We start from the raw sequence: 22894 nt of genomic DNA on the forward strand, positions 1-22894 counted from the left end.
CTTTTCAATTTTTTATTTAACTATCTATCCTTTTCCCTCTCTATTTATCTATCTCCTTCAATTTTAACACTAGAAAAGTCTGAATAATTGAATAAAACAAGATTCAGCAAATTATATTATAATTTTCATCAAATATAAATCAAATCAAATTAAACCCTGATATATTTCTCCATATTCATATTTTTCTCTATAGATCTATCTACATATCTAGTTTTTTCTCTCAAACTATCTCGAGGGGGGGCGCTCGATAGGGTTTCTCGATCTGCGATGTTTCTCGCTCCGCTGGGCTCATCGCCGTGGCCCAGCTCTTCTCTATCAAGTGTTTACGGTTTTAGCATCTATCTATCCTTTTTCCTCTCTATTTATCTATCTCTTTCAATTTTAACACTAGATTATAATATAATTTTTTTTTTAATATAAATTTTATCTTTTCCAGCGATGGTTGCCCCTGGAAGGCTTCAGCAGTCGTCTGCTTCCAACCGATAGGTACCATTTCAGTTCTGTTGATGGACTTGTTGATCGCTCCATTGATCAAATCCGTTTGCCTTCGATGGCATGGCAGTGGGAAGGAGATTGGTATATTGATACAACATTAGATGGTAACAAAAGACATAGTTTTTTAAGGCAGAATTTTATAATTTTGTTTATTTATTTTTCTTTTTTTTTTTAAGGACAACCTCTTGAACATGATGGTTGGACTTACGCAGTAGATTTTCCAGCACAGTTTGGACCAAGAAAACAATGGTCATCGTGTGTTCGAAGAAGAAAGTGGTGCAGGAGAAGGAGATACAGTGCTATGGGTGCTTGGTGTGCTGTGGCACCTTTGCATAGAGATCCGACACAGGTAAAAAAATAGTGCACTGAAATGAAAATAGGAATAGATGGACATTGATTTCTGGTGTTTTTATCATGAGATTTTTTTAAGACAATAGATTACAAAATAAGAAAATGGAGTACATGATGAGGGTAACCTTTTTGGAATCAGCTTTATAAGTTGCACTTCCATAAAATGATATCACTTAAGTCTGAGACAATATTTTTCAAAATTTTTCTTGAACAATATTTTGTATATTTATATTGTTTCAGGAGCCCTTTATAGATGTTTGCATTGGTGGTACAGAATTAGAAGGTGCTGCACCAGGAACTTTGCTCGTTTGGGCTGTCACTGCACAAGGAAGGGTATGTAAAGATAATGTCTTATATTATCGAATATTGTAAGATAAAAGATTATTCTTGCAATACTAGGTATCCAATATATTCCTAATTACACAAATGTAAAAAAAATGATTGTTTTTCAGAACATTATTAGTAGTCATAGCTGATTTAAACAGATATGTCTTACCAAATAAGATTCATTATCTAAACTACTTACATTTTCAATGTTTATTTATCATTCTTTAATTTTTTTAGGTAATGTTCAGAAGTGGTGTATCTGCTACTTTACCAGAAGGAAGACGATGGACTTGTGTAGCTACACCAGCAGGTTCTGAGGCTACCAGAGTCAGCGTTGGCAGTACTGGACTGGTATGGGCCGCTTTGTGGTCTGGAAGAGCTTTGGCCAGGGGCGGAGTTACAAGGGATGCTCCCATGGGTGAGGAAATTGATAAACTGAAATATTGATCAACATAAACTGATGTTCTTTGCGTTTTTAGCTTTAAATTAATTTTGATTGTTATGATTTAAGCATAATAGATAATAGATTTTTTTATATTTTTTATTTTTTTATATAATTTCAAATATTCTGATCTATTAATTGAAATCATGATTCTCTAAGGATTTTTTATGCTACATTTAAAATAACAAATTGAATATATATTGCTTGGAAATTAAATTGATGTCAATATTTTTATAACATGCTGTTCAAAACACTTTTGCACAATTATTTTCATAAATTGTAATATTTTTCAACTATTTTCTATAATTACTACTAAAATACTTTTTGCACTCCATATTGGCCTTTTTTGGTTTATCAGAAGCACATAATACATTTATTGTTGAAATTATTTCATTGATTGATGGTAATCGAATTAATATTAACAGTCTCAATGTTCTTTATAATGTTAATTTGCTATGATATAAAACCAATTATTAATTATTAAACTAAACTAGAAATATTTAATACTTGGTTAATATTATTTACAGGTGAAACCTGGTTAGAAGTGAAACCTCCTGGTGAGGGTTTGAAAATCACACAAGTAGCTGTTGGTTCAAAATTCTGTTTGGTAAGAATTAATATAATTGACAAATTATTTAATAATAATTATATTTGTTTTAATATTTTGAATATTTCTATTCCAAGTAAAATTTAAAGCAATCATTAAAATTACTTTTTTTTATAAAAGAAACACTTAGGTTTTCTAATATCTTATAATTTGTTTCATGAGTCATATAGTTAATTAAATTCATTGTTTACCAAAAAATAGTTATTTAAATAATTTATTTTTGTTATAATTTGAATTGTGTAAAAATGTATTAATGATTTATATTATTGTAATGAGGATTTATCTGTTTTCCCGGTACCTGATTATTTGAAAGGCAAAGGTATGCATTATAATTTGAATTGCATAATATCGTAAAAATGAATTCTATTATCATATTGTAAAGTGCTGTACTCCTGGTATCTGATTATTTGAGACAGCAAGAACCAGTATTTGAAATGACCTTAAATTGAAATGCTCTGATCCATGCAACCCATAAGTTTAATAAAATTATTTTCCTTATTCTGTTTACAGTACTTTACTTAATTCAATAAAGTTGTATGACATGTGATTGTTCTCATGGTACACAAATATTTTTAAATGAACAATATTTATATTTAAAGAAAAAATCTGATGCCTTTCATTTTAATTGGAAAACATAACTGTTGCCCTAGTATGATCTTATTTCATTAAACGTTTAAAGCGGACTTGTAAGAAGTTAACTTCCAAAATCGAGAGGTTGTGCTCTGGTTTAATTTTATTGGATTTTTTTTGTTGATTGATTGAATTATACTTTTTATCTTTTAGGTGTTTGACCTCTGATAAAAGAGTTTGGTTTCGAAAAGGAATTTCTCCTGGTGGCGGTGAAGAGGGTGCTGTCGGGGCGGGATGGGTCGAGATGGTTGGCTCAATGTCACAAATATCAGTCGCTAGTAACGATCAGGTGATTAATATTTATAATAGATGTGATAAAACCTTAAATCGTACAATACTTACAAAACCAGTTATGTATTGATTACAATTTCGTGATTTTAATGTAAGGAATATGTAATGTACATTACGTAACATGATGATACGTAATTAATAATTACACAAATGTTACATAAATTGAAATCAATATGACGTAAAAAAATTGTGGATCTATAAGCATATATATTACACATATCAAAACTTTTCGAAACTTGATATTTTTGAAAAAAAAAATCAATGATTTTCAATTTTTTATCATTTTAACTTTTTTTATGACTTTTAAAATAAGAGTAATTTTCATTTTGCAATTTTAGTATAAGAAATATGAAACTTATATCACTATATTATATAATAGTTACATAAATGTTACTTCAATTGATATCAAAACATATTACGTGAAAAAGTTGTGGAACTGTTACATACATGTTACATGAATATAAAAATTTTGCAAAACTTGATATTTTTTAAAAAAAATCCATGATTACCAAATTTTTATAATTTTCAAACATTTTTCTATGACTTTTAAGATTAGAGTAATTTTTATTTCAGTTTCGTAATTTTAGTGTAAGAAATGTGAAACGAACATTACGTAAGAATTGCATAAATGTTACATAAATTGCAATCAAAAATATTACGTAAAAAAGTTGTGGACACATATATGTTACATGAATATCAAAATTATGCAAAACTTGATACTTTTTGAAAAAAATAAGTGATTTTCAAATTTTTATAATTTTAAAAACATTTTTCTAGGATTTTTAAGATTAGTATTATTTTTCAAAATGTTTAATAACAAATTATTATATTTCAAATCAAATTTTGAAAATCACATTTTACAAATTTTGACTTTATAATGCCAAAATATAATTTGAGACATTTGAAAATAATAAATTAATAAGAGCCTGAAATAATTTTTATTATTGATCACGTTTTATTATAGATAAACAAATACACAAAATTAAATTACTCAATAATATGATTGGAATGTGTTACTGTATAGTAAAGTATTGTTTTTAAAAATATTGTTTTGTTGAATTTTTAATAAAATTAATTTAATATTAGTAATACTTGGGTATTCTATTTTAAATCCACTTGAAAAATTGAAAATGAAAAATTATATCAATTATTTAGATATATTAATATCTTTTATTTTATCATAGGTTTGGGGTATCGGAAGCGAAGACAGATGTCTGTATTTTCGATCTGGTGTAAGTGCTACAGATGCAACTGGTAAAAAATGGAGATGTGTCCAGGCCAAACTTCCAATGAGCAGAACACAGAGCATGGCATCTTTAGGTAAAAATAAAACACTAGAAGAACCTCATGATAATTTTCATATTGAAAGGCAAAAAGTAATATTCTTGCTTGGTGCTTGTTATATTTCTTTTTTGTAAAATTTTGATGAGCTTATTTATTTTAATTATTAACTTATTTATATACAATTATATGCTATTAAATCTGAAATAAGTTTTGTTTATTTGTTTTCAGCAAGCAATAATAGCAGACGTAGTGTTTCAGGAAGTCCTCGAGATAAGAAACACCACAGCTTAATGCAATTGGTAAATATCTAAATAAAACCTTAAATCGTATAATACTCACTAAACTAGTCACGTACAATTTCGTAATTTTACTGTAAGAAATATGGACGTACATTACCTAATAATTCATACATGTTACATAAATCTCAACCAAAAATATTATGTATAAAAGTTGTGGATCCTGTTTCACATATGCTGCAAGAATATCAAAATTTTCCGAAACTTGATATTTTTGTAAAAAAATCATTGATTTTCAAATTTTTATAAGTTTTCGAACAATTTTTTCTATGATTTTTAAGATTAGAGGTATTTTCCAAAATGTTCAGTTACAAAACTATTATATTTTGTTATTAAATCGATTAAATCTATGTTTTTTATAGATTGACTTTTTCTAATTTATGAAAATTTAAATTTAAATCCAATTTTGAAAATCATATTCTTCAAATATTGACTTTATGATGCCAAAGTATTATTTGAGACATTTAAAAATTTATAAATACTTGTAATATAAAATTGTAAATTTTTCTTTTTTTATATTTTTATAATCTTTTACATAATAACAAAATGTTTTATACGAGTTGTGTTCAAATTATATATACACTGACTGTTAATAATGTTTAAATATTTTTTCCATTTTAGAATAGGACCAACACCCTAGGTAGTACTCCTGAGCAACATGCTGCATTCTCATTGCAATTAAATGATCTCGAAGAGACTTCTCATTCAGCACCTACTGAACATTTATTATTACATGAAAATGTTGAAAATCAAGATAAACAAAAGTGTCAGACGAATCAACAAACTAATAATATCAGGAAAAATACTGCTAGGTAAATTGACCTGAAATGTAAAAAATAGACCAGCTGGAAAAAGTTATACGGACTCATTGATATATAACTACTAATTTATATATAGATTATTATATGACTAATATTATTTTTGGTTTTTCACAGGCCAAGTTCAATGGTTGAGGAATTTTCTGTGACTGCAAAACATTTTGAAACACAATTGAAAAACCCACGAGCTTGGAGTCCTGTCAGAAGTGTTGGTTCAATGGTAAGTGACCTTTGTATTGAAAATTTAGTATCTTATGCTGTATTCTAACAAATTAGTCGACGTTTTCTCAAAAAACCGCTGGATTTATTTAAAAAAATTAAAAGCCATTCAATGTAGCTTGATGAGGACTAGCGTTAGTCAGTTTTTCGCGACGATCAGCCGAGCCGTTTCTTTGTAATTAGCAATTAATTTGTAAAAAAATATTTGCCCACCTCTTAGGCCACAATCTTGAATCGATTTTAAAAATTCCAAAACTGTTTGAGAGATAATTCTTGAAAATCGTGCTGATTAGTTTTTGGTAAAATTGGCCGAGCCGTTTCTTCGGAATTTCAGACTTTTCACTCGCTAACACCGAGATTTACATGAATTTTGCCGCCGGCATCCGAGTGGAAAGGATTAATGTTGAAAAAAAATTTCTTTCTTACAGGTTGGTACTGAAGCAAGTGCAGATGCCGACGTGAGTGTCTTCGATGCAGACTCTTGTGACACAAACAGTTATGCAGGAGGAGTTCCAGGTGATGAGGACGACTGGGCTTCTATGTGTTGGGGCGAAGGCGGTGTCCAGGAGACTCCTGCATGCTGGGATGGAGTAGCTGCTGGAGCCTGCATGGTTGATCCTGCTCATCTACCAAACTGGTAAGAGAAAGAAAAGTTAATACAAAATTTCAACTGTCCTTCTTATTTCTATCAACCAATTACTTCTAGGTTTATGGAGTCGTCGTCTTCTCTTCCCCAAGTCGAGTTAACCCAACAGTGGCGCCTGGATATCTTAAACTCCTTAAAACAACTCAATGCAACAGTTGATTCCACTGATCCCAAATGGGAACATTATGAAAATGCTGCTGAAGGAGGCTCCTGGACCAAAACTGGTGAAGCCAGGTGCTGCCTAAAAGATGACAACATGTTTGCTGACTGTTTGTTGGAGTTGGAGTGGTTTGGAGACAGCACTTTGGACAGTGGTAGTTTGACAATACTGAATGCTGATGGAGCCACAACAATGGTAATAGAAATACCATAGAAATGCATTTTTTATAAGGTCATTGGTCTTTATTGCTGGTTTTTTTATGCAGATTCAAATCAGTCTATCGGATGTTTGTTGTGTTTGGTGCTGCAGTGAAGCTGGTTCCCCGCGTATTGCTTTGCAGGCTCCAAGATCTTTGGGACATGGAGCACCTTCAAATAAACATTCACCACCTCCTGTAGTCTTGCAGTTTTCGGGAGATGCTGATATGGAAGACTGGCTTGCATATCTTACATCAGGTCAGACACAAGTATATTTAATTGAGGTTACATTTTGCTAATTTTATGATTTTTTCCAATGCTATATTTTGTGGCTTTTATGTTTCAAGACATTTTGAATTGTTTTTCATCGAAGTTGGAAAAGTGTTCGACAAAATCGTCGAGCAGTTTTATCAAAAACTGTTTAACCAATTTCAAGTTTTAAAAATTGATAAGCCATGTCTCTTCATCAAGTAAAGATCCAGATCATATGCTAGTATAGCGATCTTTTTCTTCCTTAATTCCAATTTGCTTATCAGTAGAGTTGTTTTTTTTAGTTTATTCTTAGTTTGGCGATCAGCGGAATTTACTCATTTGGTTTATTTGTTCAGTTTCATTTTTTTTTTCTCGATCTAAAATTGGTTTGCTGAACAGTAGGGCTTTGTTTTCTTTTAGAATAGAGTCCATCAGATTAAGTTTGCTCTCCAGTATATTTTTGTTTTCCTTGATAAAGTTAAGATTCACTTTGTGCATCAGTAAATTCATTATTTCTTTTGATACTAAAGTTTTGTACTTCACTCAAAGAGTTTTACATTTAGTGCATTTAAATAGATTTTGCTGGTCAGTAGATTTCTATTTCTATTCCAGTTTGTTGTCAAATGAACGAAGCCAGTGGCGGTTCTGGTCCTCGATCCTTGTGGCTGACGACCAGATTGGGCGATGTCTTCAACTTTGACCCGGAGCCCTTGGCCAAACAACAGAAGTCTCTGGCGGAGTCCCTTCGAGAACAAAGACTTGTACCAAAATCTGTGGAATCGGTGAAGAAGGATCTAGACAATATGAATATTAATGTTAATGAAGCGTTGCTGAAGAGCGAACAGGAAGATGGAATGATTAAAGCAAGTGAGGAAAATAAAGGTGATAAATTATTTTATAAACAATTTTTTTCACACTTTATTTCATGTCTCTTATTATTCTCTTTCTGTTTAACTTTATTTGTTGCTCGCTCTATCTTATTCCTCTCACACTTAATTATAGTCAATTTTCTATAAAATTAATTTTCAGTGGAGATTTATAAGCATGCTGAGTTGATGTATGTGTTATAATGTTGTAGATTATTTAATTGTGAATATATTTTTCAAATACATGATTCACTTCAGAAAATGAAAGACATTTAATTCTATAATTCTTATCTTTCACCTTAATTTTAGATACCAAAGAAACTCCTACCACAGATCTTAATGTGACCAAAGGGGCTCCCAGATATGCCATCTGCGTTGATCTCCAGGCAGTTGATGCCCCTTACGAGATGGATTTGAATGCCTCCTTTCCTGTTGGTACGGAACTTAGTGTTCACGGTAACGTTTTGGACGAATCAGAAAGATTTACAGTGGATTTAAGATGCCACGAAGTCGTCACGATAAAGCACAAGGCTGAAAGACAGGTTGGTCAAGGGGGCTACCCCTTATTAGATAGTAGAAAGAATCAAGCAATTGGTACATCTTTATTTTCTATATTGAACAATTTAATGAAAAAAAGCAAGTTTGTTTAAAAATAATCTACAACTAGTGGTGCATGGCATCATGCTTTAAAGCAAATTGCTGGAACTTCTTATACCATCATGAAATATTCGATCATTATAAATACTGTGACTTTCATTATTTTTGGTGTCTTGTGGTATCTGAATTAACACTGTGAGCAAATCAAATGTAGATCATAAATCAATTTATCGCGAAGTTTCCAGGGACATTAACAACCGTCATTTCATTTCTAATTCAATTTCAATAAAATAATTGCATATAATTTACACAAAATTGATATAGTCACGATCTAAAGTTTAGATTCATAGGTTCCCAAACATTGTTTGTGTCGTGGACCATTTAGACTTTTAAAAGTAACTAAAATCTGATTAAATTTGGACCAACTTTTATGAATTTTTATAAAAATGTCTAAAATCCTGATATCTGGTCCCCTAATAAAAAATCTACGTCTAATATATACCTCTTAGGCCTTCCATTAGGCCTATCACCTTACATAATAAACAAAAAAGGCGAATTTTATTTCAACAAACGTGCAACTTGCCAAACATTCTTGATTTTAATTTACGAAATCTTGGTAACATTATACATGATAAAATATTTGGACGGGAAAGACATTTTGCGCCAAACTGGTCTTCTTAGAATGGTAATAAGTGACCAACATGGATTTTGGCAATTTTTGATATTTTTTTACGTATTTTTCGAATACATCAACCGTACAAAATTTTTGCAAATTTTGCAAGATTTACAACTATACGATGATGTAAAAGACAGGTTCAATTTTAATACCAAAATGTGTTATAAAAGTGTTAGGAAGTTTATTTTTGCGACTCATGGTTTTGTGTTTTTTGGCTTTATCGTCTGTGATGGCTTGTGATATTGTTAATTTTTATCGACTTTCTGTACAGGAGTATATTTTGAGTTCGATGGCTTATTTTAGTTTGTATTTTGTCAAAAAACTTTCTGTTTGTGTTGACGAAACTATTGCTTTTGGACAATTTTTTTTTTTTAAATTTCTAAAAAATATTTTTTTTTACTAAATTTTATTCTACGAATATTTTATTATGGTACGGAAGTTCCAGTAATCTGCCTTAAGGCACGATGCCATACACCAGTAGTTTCTAATGTGATGCCAAAATGTTCAGAAACCTTTGAAAATTGAAAATATGCAAAAATTTTCAATTGCGATTTTTGAACGATTACAATAACACTTAGTACGGTTAACCCTTTCTACTCGGATGCCGAAAATTCATATAAATCTTGGAATTCGCGAGTGGAAAGGGTTAACAATAAGTACAAATTTTGTTTACACTTCTATGAGTTCCATATCAATGTTAATCTAATCTGAAACATTAACTCCATTCTGCTAAAAACACATTTATTTTATATATTGACTACAAATCTATATAAATTTTATTTGAATTTAATGAACACTTTGTTTTTTTCTTAAAATATACCTGCAATCTATGCTAGTATCATTATTTATAATAATCTACAAACTCTATAATCTATAAACTACAGTTTTTTTAACATATTTACTTAAAAAAATCTATATATGGCACAGCAGGCATAAATACTTCTCGAGAGACAACATAACCTTCAAATTAACAATATTAACATAAATCCTAATAATACTTCATTTACATCCACTTTTCTTTTTCTGCAGATGAGAGACATTCCATTCCACCTAAGTGTTCGGTTTGCTGAAGACATCCTAGTTTTAAATTCAATGAGAGACAACAATTGGCTCGAAGAAGTTAGATACGAAGACTTTCCATTCTTCAAAGGCGGAGACTTCACTTTGAATATTAAATGTGAAGAGAAGTGCTTTGTTATAAGTGTCGATACAAAAGTCTTTGCAAAGTATGTGCATAGACTTCCTCCGGAGAGTGTCAGCCGACTGAAGATTGGGGGGACAGTGAGGCTGTTCAAGATTACTTATGAAACTAACGAGGTAAAGAATTATATATATATATATATATATATATATATATATATATATATATATATATATATATTCAATAGATAAGTCCTGGATATTTTCAATATATTGATTGTTTCTTTTCCGAACAGTAAATCCAATAATAAAAAACAATTTGTTTTTTGAAGATGTTTAATACGACGTTTCGGAACTAGGTACGTTCCATCATCAGATTTATTCCGTCAAATACAATGTTTTTTAAAAATATTGATTAACATTAATTAACGATGGTCAATACAGATTAATTAGAAAAAAATTGTATAAAGGAATGGATTATGTACCGGGGTAAAGAGTAATAAGAAATAACTAAAAAAGGTTTTATATAAAATTGAGAAGCAAAAATTATTTACCTGTAATAATTTAAATTATTACAGGTAAATAATTTTTGCTTCTCAATGATTACTAAAATAGCTATTATGAAATAAGGGTATCTGGTAGAAGATTTGTAAATATTTTGTAGACCTTCGAATAAAAAATCCAAAAAGTAATAAAGAAACGTTTTAAAAAACTTTTTTGTTTTTTATTTATTTACTATCGACGTTTCGGAACGGACATCTTTCAAGAAACATGATCTTTACTAGATTTAAGCAAACAATATGTTTAAAAAAAGCAGAAGATAGTGGATTTTTTATATAAAATGATAAAAATAAAAGAGTGGATTATATAAAAAAATATTAAAAATGTTAAAAAATTAGAAAGTTTTAAGAAAAGGTTACTGAAAAAACAGAATTAAATATCTATATGATTGATTATACACTAACACTTTTTCACTAAAAAAGATTTTATCATAACAAGTGATTTTATAAAACGAAGAAACAAATTTTGTAATTCAAATAATATTCAAAGAAATTTTGAATTGCAAAATTTTTCTTAGATTTATAAAATCACTTGTTTTGATTAAATCTTTTTAGTGAAAAAGTGTTAGTGCATATACAATCATACAGATAATTAATTCTGTTTTTTCAATAACCTTTTCTTAAAACTTAATATTTTGTTATATAATCCACTCATTTATTTTTATCATTTTCATTTTGATTATATTGTCATATTTCTTTACAATATTTTTTCCACAATTTTATTTATTTTATATAAAAAAATCCACCATCTTCTGCTTTTCTTAAATATATTGTTTGCTTAAATCTTATACAAATCATGTTTCTTGACAGATGTCCTGAAGATGGAACGTACCTAGTTCCGAAACGTCGACAGTAAATAAATAAAGAAATGGTTTTTTTAAAAACTTTCTTGTTTTTTTATCACTTTTGAGATTCTTTGTTCGAAGCTCTACAAAATATTTACAAATCCAAGACTCTACCATCTAATATATATATATATATATATATATATATATATATATATATATATTAGGGCGGATCGATTTAAAGGTCACTTAGACACATATGGTTTCCGGATTCTAGGGATCAAAAAAAGATACTTTGCTGAAGAAACCATACCTTTAAGGGGGGCGATACATGTAATCGCCTTAATTTTTACCATTTTTTGAGGACTTTTTAAACTGGGAAGGAATAACTGAATCTTTTTGAATTTTTTTATGGTTATTTATTATATATTAAAATACACAAAAACATTTTTTTTTTATTTTTTTTTTTTTAAATGGCTGCCGTAAAAATAGATCTGCCAAGACCCTCTCGGAAAACGCCATCAATCTGCGGGCGTTCTCACTTTTCGTACGGTGATCTGAATTCAAAAAAATTAGTTTGTACGTATTCATAAAACATATATCTTCTAGTTAAACCAAAAAAAAATTAAAAAAGTCACAAAATCGTAAATTGGCAGACCTCAGAAAAAAAAAGTTCGATTTTTCACCATTTTTTCACTGTTTTTTTTGGTAAAAGGTTAATTTTTGAAATTTTTTTTGGAATGTTTGAGGTTTAACTAGAAGCTATTACTGTAAAGTAGATGTGTGCAAAATTTCATTGGAATCGGTTGAGAACTTTTTGAGTTATCACGCCCGCAGTATTCAAAAATGTCGTTTGAGAAAAACGCGTTTAAAGTTTTGACACAGAAACAGATAAGAGTACAATTGCACTCGAGCGTCGAGTTGAGGCGTGGCACTTAAATGAGTTTTTAAGGTATAAATAATGATAATTTTGTTTTGAATTTTTGCAGGCATATTTTTGAGATGTTATTGTAACGATTTATGAAAAAAAAAAAATCGTTTTTTTTTTTTCTTGTTACATGTATCGCCCCCCCTTAAAATGAATTCTTATGTCCCGTGTATTGATCCAAAGATAAGAGTTAAAATCCCATACAAATTTGACCCGCTCTAATATATATATGGTAAAAGATGTACGATGAAATTTTTTTGGGCATCCTCATCTCACTTGATAATATAATAATTAATTGCATATTTCACATTTTTTACAAGTCTTTGGTATGAATGAGGCTGTGTGTTTTCCGAATACCTAATTATGTGAATGCTTTATCACATATTTCACATTTACACGGATGCTATTTCAGGATGAAGAGTCATGTGTCTTTTATAACTAACTAATTGTGTGAATGCTTTATTGCATACATGGCATTCATAAGGCCGCTCTCCAGTATGAACTCGCTTATGATAATATAAATTATTTGATGAACGGAATGCTTTTTTACAAATTTCACATTTAAATGGTCGCTCTCCAGTATGAATATACATGTGCGTTTTCAAATTGGATGGATGTGAGAATGTTTTGGTGCATAATTTGCATTTGTAAGGTCGTTCTCCAGTATGAACAAGCATATGTTGTTTTACAGTAGCTAATGTCTGAAATGTTTTAACACATATTTCACATTTATAAGGTCTTTCTCCAGTATGAATTCGCATATGAACTTTTAAATTATATGAAGAGTTGAATGATTTATTACATATTTCACATTTGTATGGTCGCTCTTCGGAATGAATAGTCATGTGTGTATCCAAACTACTTGATTCTGTAAAAGTTTCATTGCATATTTCGCATTTATAAGGTTTTTCTTCATTATGAGTTTCCATATGATGATATAAATCCATTGATGAATAGAATGCTTCATCACATATTTCACATTTTGACAGTCGATGAGTAAGCATGTGTGATTTCCTAGTACCTCTTTGTGAGAATGCTTTATCACATATATCACATTTATATGGTCGTTCTCCTGAATGAATGGTCTTGTGAGATTTTAGGTTGCCCCATTGTTTGAATGCCTTATTACATATTTGGCATTTATAAGGTCTTTCTCCAGTATGGGTTCGCATATGAGTTCTTAAATTACCCGAAGTATTGAATGCTTTATTGCATATTTCACATTTAAATTGATGATCTGTCGAATGAATAGTCATGTGCTTTTTTAAAGTACCTAATGTTGTATATGCTTTATTGCATAGTTGGCATTCGAAGGGCCGTTCTCCAGTATGCATTCGCTTATGATAGTGCAAATTATTTGATGAACGGAATGCTTTATTACATATTTCACATTTGTATGGTCGTTGTTCGGAATGAATAATCATGTGTGTATTTAAACTGCTTGATTGTGGAAACGTTTTATTGCATATCTGACATTCGTAGAGATGTTTTCCAGTTTGAGTATGAGGTTTGGAACTATTTGATGACTCGAATGCTTCATTACATATTTCACCATTATTTGAGCGCTCTTCCGAATGAATAATCATGTGTGTATTCAAACTACTTGATTGTGTGAATGTTTTGTTGCATATCTGGCATTCATATGGATGTTCTCCAGTTTGAGTATGAGGTTTGGAACTATTTGATGACTTGAATGCTTCATTACATATTTCACCATTATTCAGGCGCTCTTCAGAATGAATAATCATGTGTGTATTCAAACTACTTGGTTGTGTAAATGTTTTATTGCATATCTGGCATTCGTATGGATGTTCTCCAGTTTGAAGTTTGCAATTATTTGATGAAACAAATGCTTCATTACACATTTCACCATTATTCAGGCGCTCTTCAGAATGAATAATCATGTGTGTATTTAAACTACTTGGTTGGGTAAATGTTTTATTGCATATCTGGCATTCATAGGGATGTTCTCTAGTTTCAAGTTTGGAATTATTTGATGAAACGAATGCTTCATTACACATTTCACCATTATTCAGGCGCTCTCCAGAATGAATAAGCATGTGTGTATTTAAACTACTTGATTGTGTGAATGTTTTGTTGCATATCTGGCATTCATAGGGATGTTCTCCAGTTTCAAGTTTGCAATTATTTGATGAAACGAATGCTTCATTACATATTTCACCATTATTCAGGCGCTCTTCCGAATGAATAATCATGTGTGTAATTAAACTACTTGATTGTGGAAATGTTTTATTGCATATCTGGCATTCATAGGGATGTTCTCCAGTTTCAAGTTTGCAATTATTTGATGAAACGAATGCTTCATTACACATTTCACCATTATTCAGGCGCTCTTCAGAATGAATAATCATGTGTGTATTCAAACTACTTGGTTGGGTAAATGTTTTATTGCATATCTGGCATTCATAGCGATGTTCTCCAGTTTCTAGTTTGGAATTATTTGATGAAACGAATGCTTCATAACATATTTGACCATTATTCGGACGCTCTTCCGAATGAATAAGCATGTGTGTATTTAAACTACTTGATTGTGTGAATGTTTTGTTGCATATCTGGCATTCATAGGGATGTTCTCCAGTTTCAAGTTTGCAATTATTTGATGAAACGAATGCTTCATTACATATTTCACCATTATTCAGGCGCTCTTCCGAATGAATAATCATGTGTGTAATTAAACTACTTGATTGTGGAAATGTTTTATTGCATATCTGGCATTCATAGGGATGTTCTCCAGTTTCAAGTTTGCAATTATTTGATGAAACGAATGCTTCATTACACATTTCACCATTATTCAGGCGCTCTTCAGAATGAATAATCATGTGTGTATTCAAACTACTTGGTTGGGTAAATGTTTTATTGCATATCTGGCATTCATAGCGATGTTCTCCAGTTTCTAGTTTGGAATTATTTGATGAAACGAATGCTTCATAACATATTTGACCATTATTCGGACGCTCTTCCGAATGAATAATCATGTGTGTAATTAAACTACTTGATTGCGGAAATGTTTTATTGCATATCTGGCATTCATAGGGATGCTCTTCAGTTTGAGTATGAGGTTTGGAACTATTTGATGAAACGAATGCTTCATTACACATTTCACCATTATTCAGACTCTTTTCCGAATGAATAATCATGTGTGTATTCAAACTACTTGATTGTGTGAATGTTTTATTGCACATCTGGCATTCATAGGAATGTTCCCCAGTTTTAAGTTTGGAATTATTTGAAGAATCAAATGCTTCATTACACATTTCACCATTATTTGGGCGTTCTTCCGAATGAATAATCATGTGTGCATTCAAAATACTTAATTGTGTGAATCCTTCATCACATATTTCACAACTATATGGATGCACTTCCGAATGAATCATCATGTGCGTTTTCAAACTACCTAATTGTGTGAAAGCTTTATTACATATTTCACAAACATGTGGGCGCTCTTCCGAATGAATCAACATGTGCGTTTTCAAACTACCAATTTGTGAGAATGTTTTATTGCATATTTCGCATTCATAGGGGCGTTCCCCAGTATGAGTACGCATATGATGCTTCAAATTAGTTGTGGAATGGAATGCTTTACTACAAATTTCACATTCATGACGACGCTCTCCGGAATGAATGGCTTTGTGAGTTTTTAGATTACCAGATTGTGCAAATGCCTTACCGCATATATCACATATATAAGGTTTTTCCCCAGAATGCGTTCGCATGTGGCACATTAAATTAGTTTTCATACCGAATGTTTTATTACAAATATCACATTTATAAGGACAGTCTTCAGAATGAATAACCATGTGTCTTTGTAGATTATTTGATTCTTTAAATGCTTTATTACATATTTCACATTTGTAAGGTTTTTCCCCGGCATGTGTTTCTAAATGAACTTCTAAAGGTTTTGATGAGCGGAACCCTTTGTTACATATTTCACATTTGTAAGGATGTTCTTTTGTATGAATAAGCATGTGGTTTCTCATGTCAGCGAGCCGGGTGAATGTCTTATCGCATTGCTCACAATTAAAGGGCCTTTCTTCAGTATGAACAAGCATATGTTGTCTTAAACTTCTTGCTGAACGGTACCCTTTGTTGCATGTTTCACATACGAAAGGACGTTCTCCAGAATGCATGCGCATGTGTGTCTTAAGCCTGTCTAAATGTCCAAATGTTTTGTTGCATGTTTCGCAACTATAAGTATGGTTTTCGGTATGAGAAGAAATATGCTGATTTAAATTATTTAAAAGTTTGAATGTCTTATTGCATATTTCACATTTGTGTGGTCGATCTTCAGAATGAATACTCATGTGTATTTTAATACTGGCTGCATGGATAAAGGACTTGTCACAAATTTCGCATTTGTATCGACGTTCTCCTGTATGAATACGCATGTGCTTTCTCATATTACTTGATGTTGTGAATGCCTTTTCGCAAATTTCACATTTGTGACGACGCTCTTCAGAATGAGTAACCATATGCCGCTTTAAATTATTTGAATGACTGAAGCCTTTGTTACATATTTCACATTTGTAACAACCTTCTCCAGTAGGTGCACCCCTATTTTGTTTTTGATTACCATTTTCACTGAAGTTTGAAAGTTGTTCTATGGTTTGATCACAAACGTGCTGATCTAAAAGATATTTTGTAGTGAATATTTTATTGCATATTGTGCATAAAAGAGATTTCTTACCAGGTTCCTCAATTAACTCCTCTTTGATTTCTTCTTCAATTTTCACATCGGAATTCATGAATTTTTCTAAACACGTATCGTCATCTCCAGAATGTTCAGATTTAACAATACCATCAAAGCCTTCAAATTCATTTTCAATTTCGCGTTCAACCTCCTCGATGGAAAATTCAAGTGGTTCGATTTTAATTTTGGTATCACATGTTAATTCAGACATTTTTTAAATATTTTCACTACGTATATTCATTAAAAATTAACTTAAATAATCCCTGTAATATTTACTAATCTATTTGATCTGAAATATAATAAGTTATTTAATTACTTTTATATTAATTCTTGCAAATGCAATCCTTATCTCTTTTATGTAAACATGACGTTTCAGTTGTCAGTTCAAGTCAAAGCATAGACTATGTTTATATAAAGACGAGACACTCATCATCTTTTTAAATTCATAACAACTCTCTATGCTCTATCATGGCTCTATCTGTTAGAAGAAAACGACAAAACTTTTGCAAATTTAAAGAGCCGATCATAGATAAACTAGTGGTGAATGGCATCGTACCTTAAGGCAATTTGCTAGAACTTCTCGTACCAAATTTTTTTTTTTTTTAAATTAAAATTTTTGAAATAAATTTACTTTGAAAAAATTAGATTTTTGAGAAAGTATAAATTTTTCTGAAGTTTAACTGCATAAAGACGAAATATCGAAGCGCGTAAGCGTCGCCGTCTCACGGATAAACATTGGTACGGAACCGATAGGAATGTAAACAAAATTTATACTTATTGTGAAAATCTTTTTAAAATATCTGATAATTTGATGTGCATATGTCTAATGATCATTTTTGACCGTCAAATAGCATTTTTTTTACTTTTTTCACTAGATCTCCGAAACCGCTATGCCAGCCTTCATGAAAATTTGATCAATTCTTTATCTTGTCAATACAAGTAAAATGTTTTTTGAATTATTAAAATCGGACGCTCTGTTCTCCTAAAAACTGAGTTACCGTTTGTGGCACTTTTTGCCCCGTATCTTCGAAACGGCTATACCCATAGATAAAAGAAGAGGCTATACCTGCTTATGCCAAAAACTAATCAGCACGTCTTATCATCTTAACTTATCAACAGCAATCGAATGTTTTTTGAATAATCGAAATCGGTCGAATCGTGTTCCCGAAATCGTCGACGAAAATTTGTATCCGCACACACATACTCTGGAAACGTAAAGATTTAAAAACCGTTTGTTTGGGAATCGTGCTAATTAGTTTTTAATAAATATCGGCCCCTGTTTTTGTAATTAACTGTTGATTTACCAATATTGTTTTCTCGATGTTTCATGTCATTCTGAATCGGAATTGGAAAAAGTATGTCTGGGTGCATGTGATCCGTTTTTTAACTTCACGTAGGGTAAGTTATTGTAATCGTCCAAAAATCGAAATTGAAGATTTTTGCATTTCTCGACGTTTTGAAGGTTTCTAAACCTCAGAAAAAATGAATGTATGTGTGTGTGTTTATGTATGTATGTATGGATACAATTTTTCGGTCACGTTTTCGGGCGCATGGATCAACCGATTTGAATGGTTCAAAAAACATTCGATTCCTATTGATAGGGAGCTGTGCTGATTAGTTTTTTGGCAAAGGCAGGACCAGCAGTTACGGAGATAAAGAGCAAAGAGTGCAGAAAATAGAAATCAAGTTTTGAGAGAATCATTACAAATTGAATGTTTTTCAGATCATTCAAATCAGATACTCCGTTCTCTCAAAAACTCGATTTGTATTTTTTGCAATCTTTGCTCCATATCTTCGTAACGGCTAGACAGCCTTTGCCAAAAAGTAACCAGCACATCTCCCTATCAATAGGAATCGAATGTTTTTTGAATCATTCAAATCAGTTGATCCGTGGGCCCGAAAACGTGGACGAAAAAATGCGGACCTTACAGGAAGTTAAAAATACGATGAAACTTTTTGATTTGGTAGATATCATGGTCCTAAAAACAAGTTAAAAAAATCATCAAAATTTGAAAAAATAGTATAGTTAAAATATTTATCAAAAGTTGCTTTTGTGATGTGATGCGTCATACATTGTCAATTTATTTAAATTTGGAATAATAAACTTCAATTTCAGGACATATAATTACTTTATTTTTGAAAAAATACAGTTTATTTTTTTTTTTTTTAATTTCATCTAAATATCTAAGGGACCGATTCTGCCGCATAACAGACCAATTTTATGGGAAGGCTATGTTATGTAGAACTTTCTAAACAAAATAGTTCTAAATATTGTCAAAAGCCATGTGGTTTCTATGCAGTCAGACATATTGCTCAGGCTGTCAGATAGAAAACCTGACCTAGAAACCGCACAAATGTCAAAAAAACGGTGCTAGTCAACATGGTCTTTCTGACCCAGCTTTATAACATACGAGTGATGTTGCAGTTTATGTGTAAAATGCCTGAATGCACAGCAAATACATGACATTTTGACAGTTTTTAGTATAATTCGGTAGCATAATGTATGAAAGTTGGAGTGTAGCATGACTTTGTCATTACATTGGGCTATTATGTGGCAGAATCGGTCCATAAATCTAAATTTCGGTTGATTAAGTCAATTATAGCACATTTCGAAAAGTTCATTCAACTAAGGCTGAATGCCTCTTTCAACAAATTGTTTTCATAATAAATTATGAAATTAGAAAGTACACACAACCCTAAATTTTCACTCTATCAGTAACCCCCATCTTGTAATAGCCATTTAGTAATTAAGGAGGCAATTCTGCCGTAACAGAGCTCATAAAATAGCGTTGTCATAGCAATGCTCTCTTATGATTGTTCTTGGTATTGAAAATTATGAAAATGTTTATCTATTTGCCATGCGATAAGGCGTATTTTACAATAAACAAGCAAGGAATAATGTTATGATGACGGAATTCTAAATGGTTCAGGTATCATAAGATTATCCCTTGCTCGTTTATATGCAAAATACGCCTGATCGCACGGCAAATAGATAGACATTTTCATTATTTTCAATACCAAGAACAAACATAAAAAACCATTGCCATGACAACGCTATTTTATGAGCTCTGTTATGGCAGAATTGCCCCATAAATTAGTTTTCATCCTGCTTATTTATCGAACGTGCTCTGCTATGAATGTGCATGTGTGTTTTCAAACCACCTAATTGTGTGAAAGTTCTATTACATATTTGGCATTCGTGAGGCTTTTCTCCAGAATGAATTTGCATATGACTTTTTAAATTACTTGATGAAAGGAGTACTTTATTACATATTTTACAATCATAAAGACGCTCTTCTAAATGAATAATCATGTGATTTTTTAGATTAATAGAGTTTGAAATGCCTTATTGCATTTCTCACATTTATGGGGTTTTTCTTTAGCATGAATCCGCATATGATTTTTTAAATTACATGATGATGGAAATGCTTTATTGCATACCTCACATTTATAACAGTCTTCGGAATGAATAGCCATGTGAATTTGTAGATAACCTAATTTTTTGAATGTCTTATTACATATATCACATTTATAGGATATTTCTCTAGTATGAGTTTGCATATGTTCTTCTAACTTTTTTGATGATCGACACCCTTTGTTACATGTTGCACATTTGTAAGGAAGTTCTCCTGTATGAATAAGAATATGAGATTTCAAATCAGCCAGTCGTGTGAATGCCTTATTGCATTTTTCACATTTATGGGGCTTTTCTCCAGTATGAATTTGCATATGTTGTTTTAAAACCTTTGATGAATGAAACCCTTTGTTACACGTTTTACATATGAAAGAACGTTCTCCAGAATGAATGCGCATATGTATTTTGAATTCGTTCAATCGTGCAAATGTTTTATCACATGTTTCACAAAGATGTTTTCTGGTATGATTTAATGCATGCTGATTCAAAGTGTGCACATTTGTAAATGTTTTATAACAAACCTCACATTTGTAAGGTCGATCTTCAGAATGATTAAGCATGTGTACCTTATAACTCCTCAATTGTCTGAATGTCTTGTCACATTTTTCACATTTATATGGATGTTCCCCTGTGTGAATAAGCATATGCTTTTTCATACTACTCGGTGTTGTGAATGCCTTATTGCATATTCCACATTTGTGAGAACGCTTACCAGCATGACTGTGGCTACTTTGCTTTTGTTTATCAGATTCATTAGACTTTGAAGTTTCTTTTATGGTATTATCACATTCATGCTGATCTAATAGATATTTTGTTGTGAATATTTTGTTACAGATTTTGCATGCAAGAGGTTTTTCCCCATAAGCAGGTTCCTCAATTAATTCCTGTTTGACTTCTTCCTCAATTGTTACATCGGAATTCATGAATCTTTCTAAACATGTATCATCATCTTCAGAACATGATTCAGTCTTAACAATGTCATCGATATCATCACCTTCAGAACATGATTCAGTCATAACAATGTCATCAATATCATCATCTTCAGAATATGATTCAGACTTAACAATACCATTGATATCATCAAATTCATCTTTAATTTCGCATTTAACGTCTTCGATGGAAAATTCTAGTGGTTCAGTTTTAATTTTAAGATCATTGGTAGAATCACTTGTTGCTTCAGACATTTCGAGATATTTGCAATGCTTACATTCAACAAATATTAATTCAAATAGCTCCCCTAAAATATTTACTATTACGTATTAATCAATGCTATTCTTAAATGTTATAATGAATTTAACTATTTTTATATTAATTATTGGAAATAAAAACATTAGTGGTTTGACATTTGAGGTTACCGTGGAAGCATAGAGATAGTGTATGTTCTTGTAAAGACGAAACACTTAGCATCTTTTTAGATTCATAACAATTAGGGGGCTCCATTAATCACGTGAGGCATAGATAAACTAGTTGGTATTGGTATTTTGCCTTGAGGCAAGTTATATGAACTTTCCGATATATGTAAATAATCGACTTAATCAATAAAAAAAAACTAGTTGATTTGGTATTTAGCCTTGAGGCAAGTTACATGAACTTCCCGATATGTGTGAATAATCGACTTAATCAATAAAAAATAAATTAATTTATGAGTGATTAAAAGCATTCCGAGTGGATTTATTACACATAATTGAACACGAACGAACGCTTTGACTCGGAGTATTTTCTAAAAGCAAATTTTCAAAAATCAACAATTATTATAATTGAACCAGTTTCCATTGGACTTTAATGGCCCAGTATGTTCATTAAAACCAAGAACTCTATCGTTATACCAAGTAAATCGTCTAATTTTAATTTTAACAAACGTAAAAAAAAAAACTACTCATTTTCTCAAACTCAAATTTTTAAAATTTAAACTACTTGTCGTAAGGCCGTAATATTTCAATGAGTTCTATAAGACCATGATATTATCGCCAAAACAAGTTCCATAAAAATCGGCTTAAATTTTTTTCCAACAGTTAATTACAAGAAAACGGCTCGGTATTTCACATAAAACTAATCAGTATCATTCCCAACTAATATCTTTCCAACAGTTTTTGGTTTTATAAAATCGGTTCGGTAGTTTGAGCTTAAATGTGGACGAAAATTTAAGACTTTTTTTTAAATTACAAAGAAACGGTTAGGCCGATCGTCGCACAAAACTGAGAAAC

The 22894-nt window shown here is 31.0% G+C and overlaps 1 protein-coding gene across 1 annotated transcript in view; it reads left to right on the forward strand.

Moving 5' to 3' along the window:
- LOC113391314 (tectonin beta-propeller repeat-containing protein-like) overlaps positions 1–22894 on the forward strand; it is a 38982-nt gene that overhangs the window by 5347 nt on the left and 10741 nt on the right. Inside the window, 17 exon segments of the mRNA XM_026627258.1 lie at positions 437–599; positions 672–844; positions 1087–1179; positions 1411–1591; positions 2143–2210; positions 2212–2222; positions 3006–3141; positions 4328–4535; positions 4656–4726; positions 5345–5535; positions 5659–5761; positions 6189–6397; positions 6467–6761; positions 6832–7021; positions 7628–7897; positions 8191–8423; positions 10184–10471. Of these exon segments, the coding sequence (XP_026483043.1) occupies positions 437–599; positions 672–844; positions 1087–1179; positions 1411–1591; positions 2143–2210; positions 2212–2222; positions 3006–3141; positions 4328–4535; positions 4656–4726; positions 5345–5535; positions 5659–5761; positions 6189–6397; positions 6467–6761; positions 6832–7021; positions 7628–7897; positions 8191–8423; positions 10184–10471 (2883 nt within the window).

Source organism: Ctenocephalides felis, unplaced genomic scaffold (assembly GCF_003426905.1).
Source record: "Ctenocephalides felis isolate EL2017-DRISC unplaced genomic scaffold, ASM342690v1 CF-g0.4_SCAFFOLD_00845, whole genome shotgun sequence".
In the NCBI taxonomy this organism is placed as follows: Eukaryota; Metazoa; Arthropoda; class Insecta; order Siphonaptera; family Pulicidae; genus Ctenocephalides; species Ctenocephalides felis.